This window comes from Medicago truncatula, chromosome 8, assembly GCF_003473485.1.
Source record: "Medicago truncatula cultivar Jemalong A17 chromosome 8, MtrunA17r5.0-ANR, whole genome shotgun sequence".
NCBI classification, from domain to species: domain Eukaryota; kingdom Viridiplantae; phylum Streptophyta; class Magnoliopsida; order Fabales; family Fabaceae; genus Medicago; species Medicago truncatula.
Window position 1 is genome coordinate 34043917 of NC_053049.1, and position 5061 is coordinate 34048977.

The 5061-nt window shown below is 33.9% G+C and overlaps 1 protein-coding gene across 1 annotated transcript; it reads right to left on the reverse strand.

The window, feature by feature from the left end:
• Window positions 1-1921: 1921 nt before the first annotated feature.
• LOC112417558 (uncharacterized) lies at window positions 1922-4810 on the reverse strand. Its single transcript, XM_024773869.2, has 2 exons — window positions 4620-4810; window positions 1922-2509 (listed from the first exon to the last, which is right to left on the reverse strand). The coding sequence occupies exons 1-2, from the start codon at window positions 4628-4630 to the stop codon at window positions 2065-2067; spliced, it is 456 nt and encodes a 151-aa protein (XP_024629637.1). The 5' UTR covers window positions 4631-4810; the 3' UTR covers window positions 1922-2064.
• Between the last annotated feature and the right edge of the window lie 251 nt (window positions 4811-5061).

Genomic DNA, 5061 nt, shown 5'->3' on the forward strand with positions numbered 1-5061 from the left:
TAGTAGATAACAAGATAATAAATGTAAATATGTGTTATCTTTAAAAACATCAAGTGAGGATGTTCTCTTCACTTTGTATGACCAGAATGTTCTTTGTAAGAATATGAGAAACCTCTCTCAAAGTAAAAATTCATTTGATTGATTTCTATTCTCCCAAATCATATCTTTTAAAAAAATGATGGAAGATTCTTCAATCATCCTAAATCTTTTATGATAGAATCTTCAAGCATGTGATCATGAATTTTCTTCTTTGATATTTTTCCAATCAATATCATTAATGAATGACTTAATAAATAATTCATTCATGAATTGATTTCTCTTCAAAGTTGATTCTAATCATTTTGATGAAATGATGAGAATAATTTCGAGTGTAATATGCATACTCATTATGAGATCATTCTTTCATCGGAGTTGATAATGTTCGCTTCTTTTATTCCTCGAATCTTTAAGGCTTTGTTCAAAACCATGCGGTCACGATGATGAATCAACTAATCATAAAGTTCATCTTTTTGTTGAATCTTCACTCAACACTCTTTTGATTCAAGCAATTGGTATATCTTCTTTTGAATTTGGGATGCTACTGGTTTGGTATTACTTCTTGTCTACTTCTATGAAAAGACTCAAGTGCAAACATCAGTAGATCACCATTCATAAAACTTAGTGTTTATTCCATAAGGTTTGTTATCATTAAAACATTCATCAAAAAGATTTTTGGTTCAACATTCTTACCTCCGCCTCTCCAGACTGACCATGAGTATTCTTACAACCGCCTCTCCAGGCTGAGGTTGAGTGTTTAACGTCTCTCCAGAAGAACACCGCTCTACAAGGCATAATTCACAAGGTGAGAAACATCACATTCTTCATCCTCCCAACAAGACACCACTGAAGCACCCGCATCCTCATAACCCTCAGAGAAAATTTGTGCGGAGTTACCATTATTCTTCGGACAATCCTTCATGAAGTGACCCATCTTCTGACAATTAAAGCACTTAAACTTTGACTTGTTACTCCCGATTACCTCTACCTCCACCATTCACTCTTGAAACACTTAGGCCTTCACCATTTTAATCAATTCTCAAGTCCTTGGACTTGGTTAACTCATTGGTTCTCAAAGCCGCTTGAACTTCTTCCAAGGTAATAGTGCCTTCTTTGCCATATAGCATAGTATCTTTGAAAGATTCAAAAGATCTCGGTAAAGCACACAACAAGAGTATAGTTTTATCTTCATCCTCAAGATGCACCTCAATATTCTCCAAGTCATCATGGATTTTGTTGAACTCCGTAAGTTGCTCCATGATGGCCATTGACTCCACCATCTTGAATAGTAGAGTTGTTGCTTTAGGAATTGCCGAAGAGCCAAAGACTTTGTCATATACACAGACTCCAACTTTGACCACATCGATGACGCAATTGGTTCCTTCGCTACCTCTCTCAAAACTTTATCCCCGAGGCACAAGACAATGACACTTCTGGCCTTGTCCACCATCTCGATCTTCTCCTCTTGTGACATGGTGACCGGTAACACACATTCAACCTTCAAAGCTTTCTCACACTTTTGTTGTATTAACACCGCATCCATCTTTACCTTCCATAACCCAAAATCATTCTCTCCGGTAAACTTCTCAGCATCCCACTTCGAACCCATGGAACTTGATTATCATTTGATCCTTGCCCCACGGTGGGCGCAAATTGTTGTCAATTCGTTAAAAATCACACGAATAAAATACTTGATGTGTGTAGCAAAATAATCAAGCAACCAATATCAATATGGGCAACAATTATAAACACAAGCAAAAGTAGAAAACAACGAGAGAAAGAGAGAGCACACAAAATTTGTTTACCCAGTTCGGTCCTATACTGACCTAGTCTAGGGGAGAGAGCAGTTCTCCGTTCCACTATAATGATGAGTAACTTTACAAAAGAGATATCAAAAGGTTACAAGAATTAGTCTTCAAACCTAATTCTACCCAAAGTCCCAATCTCTTCCCATGACCAAGAGACTCAATCATAACAGTGTTTCCCAAGGTGAATCAATCTCAACCTTAGTGTTTGTTACCAATTGGCTCATCCTGGATACAACTCTTGTTTTGCCTCATTAATCAAATTATAGAACTTCTTAGCATCCTCGTTAGGACCCTTGTTGCGTCCCTCTACTTCTGCAACATGCCTAAATGTGTCATAAAGCAAGCCATCAATGTCATCACGTGAATTCTCTTTATCTTCCACACCATCATCAATTTCCATTGGCAGTGTTATTTGCTCTCCGTGGTTAACCCAAACATCGTAGCCTTGTAGGAAACCTGAACCTATCAGGTGATCACGAACCACTTTTCTTCTTTTCCAATAACGATTTCTACAGTTAGAACAAGGACATAAAATTGTGCTCCCTTGAGGTTTTCCTTTGGTAAAGGCAAAATCCAAAAATGATTCTACACCTTTCCTATACTCTGGATTAAGTCTGTGAAGATTAGTCCACTCCTTGTCCATCACTTTGAATATCACACCTTTCCTGCCATAAATAATCAGGGAAACCATCAATATAAGGAACCATTTGTGAACTTGCAGTAGATATTCAAACTATGAACTATTAGTCTTATAATTTACAAAGCTACTACTATAGCTACAACTATATATATATATATATTTATATACTTAGTCTTGTACACCTAGGCTTGAGATCATATACAAAAGTCACGTACACCTAGGCTTTTACTATAATACACTTAGGCTAATACTAATTGATATTATATATATAATAAATATTAAGAAGAGAGTGTACATGAACATTATAAATGCAAATAATCAAGTTAAAATATGACACTAATATATATTTTTTTATTTTCTGTTTAGGAAAGATATGACACTGGTGTTATTAATTTGTTGAACTAAATAGGATTTAATTATTTACTGAGTAACCAAAATTATTTAAAAGGAATAGACTAACAAAAACATCAGCATGAGTTTTTGTGAAAAGAAAATTACATGATGAGGTAGTTCATGAACTAATCACTTTTAGTTCCTAATAATAGAGCTACTACCACCTCCTACTTATGGTCATGGTTTATTACTCACACTTTAAAAAATCGACACCTTACTACAAACAGAGTGTACTGCATAACATGCTAGAAGAACAGGTACAATCATATATGGGTACGGCTGAAATGAAATCATATTTGTAAAGTATTTTGAACTTAGGCCACCAGAAAAAACCTGCCAGCCGAACCTAACAACACAGCAACAACATGACATAAACTGCAACACACCTATACAAACTATACCAAATAAACGAACACCTAGTACATATAACTTTCAAACAAAAGCAATTGTGATTAACATGTTGAGACTGAGAATATTATGAATACACTACAACAAATCATGGTATCTAAGAGATAGTTGAGGCAACTTGAGAGCATTGAAGTTAACAACTAATGTATGACATAATACCCCCTAAGTTGTTGCTACGATGTGTTGCAAACTGAGACTGACTTTTGATACCATTACCAAAAAGCCTATATATAATATAATAAATGTCACAAGATGTATATGGCTAAAATTTGGTATAGACTAAGAGAATCAAATATAGATAGAACAAAGGAGTATACGGCTAAAAGTAAGCGGTGACAATTACGAAGCATGAACACCCCTCGGATTAGGTGTGTTTCGGTGTCGAACATGTGTCGCGTCCGACATCGACACCTATAATTACACTCAATTATGTGATTTTCTTAAATTATTAACATTGTCGATGTTCGTGTTGTGTCCGGTGTTCGTATCCGTGTTTCATAGATTACAACAAAGAGAAACATAAAAAACAGATTATTTTGTTGACAAACATAACAAACAAAGTTGATCACCCTTAGTAATCTATGAAGCATAGACACGGACATCGGACATGATTCTAATATGGACATGTTGGAAAGAACAAAAAAAAAAAAGGAGTTAATTGAAACTAATCATAATATTATTCAAAGTTCTAATAACATTTTCAATCAATCAATTTAATATAATTAGATTTGAAGGGAAAAACCTCAATTTAAGAAAGCCAGTTTCATGGAATGAGAAAATGAATCAATGCTTCAAATGTATAAAACTACAAGCATACAAAAGCAACCACAGTTCTAAGAGTTTTTCTATAAATATAATAACGTGAATCCTGTTATCCTAGTGTTTATCAAAACATATTGTTAGCTTCACTCTACCTCATCTTTCTTCTTCTTCTTCTCTCCACCCAATTTTATTCATTTTTCCAAGCTTTCTCTTTCCTTTTCTTTTACCAATATGTATCATATCTTACTTATAACATCAGAAGTGCTAAAAACACTATTTTCTTCAACAATCTCTTTTAAGTTTTAACACTTTTGAAATTGATTCATGATAAAATTTATATTTATTTTGACTAATAAAAAAAAATGAATGCTAAAAAAACTGTTTAAAAAAGAGTGTCCCTAATATTTTTCATTACAACATACTAGTGGATAAGCAATCAGCAGAAATGACTCACAAGCAAGATATTTGATCTCCGGATATACTTTGCAAATAACCCAACATGATAACATTACAACTGTGTTAAACACTAGAATCAAACACTTAGAGATACATGTTTGTGTGAGTGTTTTTACCTAAGCTCCATTTGTCGTGAGTCGTGACTGCTTTGGGTTTTTGAACTAGTATGATTGAGTATCAGTTTGGTTCACAGTTTTTGCAATATGTATAGATTGTTATGACTTCTGACTTTATTATTATTGGCTCCAAACATGAAAGAAAAGAGCCGGGGAAAAACTGAGATTAGAGTCTAAATTAAGAAGGAAAGTTATCGGTAAACGAAAAAGAAAGAGTGAGTGTGAAAAAGTGAATAAAATGAAAGTGTAAATCGATTAGTTTACCTAGTGGTTGACCGATAATTTGAGATTTTAGAGTGTGTTTTTCGTTTCAAATTCAATGATCTCTGATGTTAATTTCGATAGACTATTTTAAGTTTATTTATCTCAGGTTCGATTTCCTGTGATATCAATTTTGGTGGACTATGTTAGATTTATTTATTTTTTATATAAAAACTTCAAC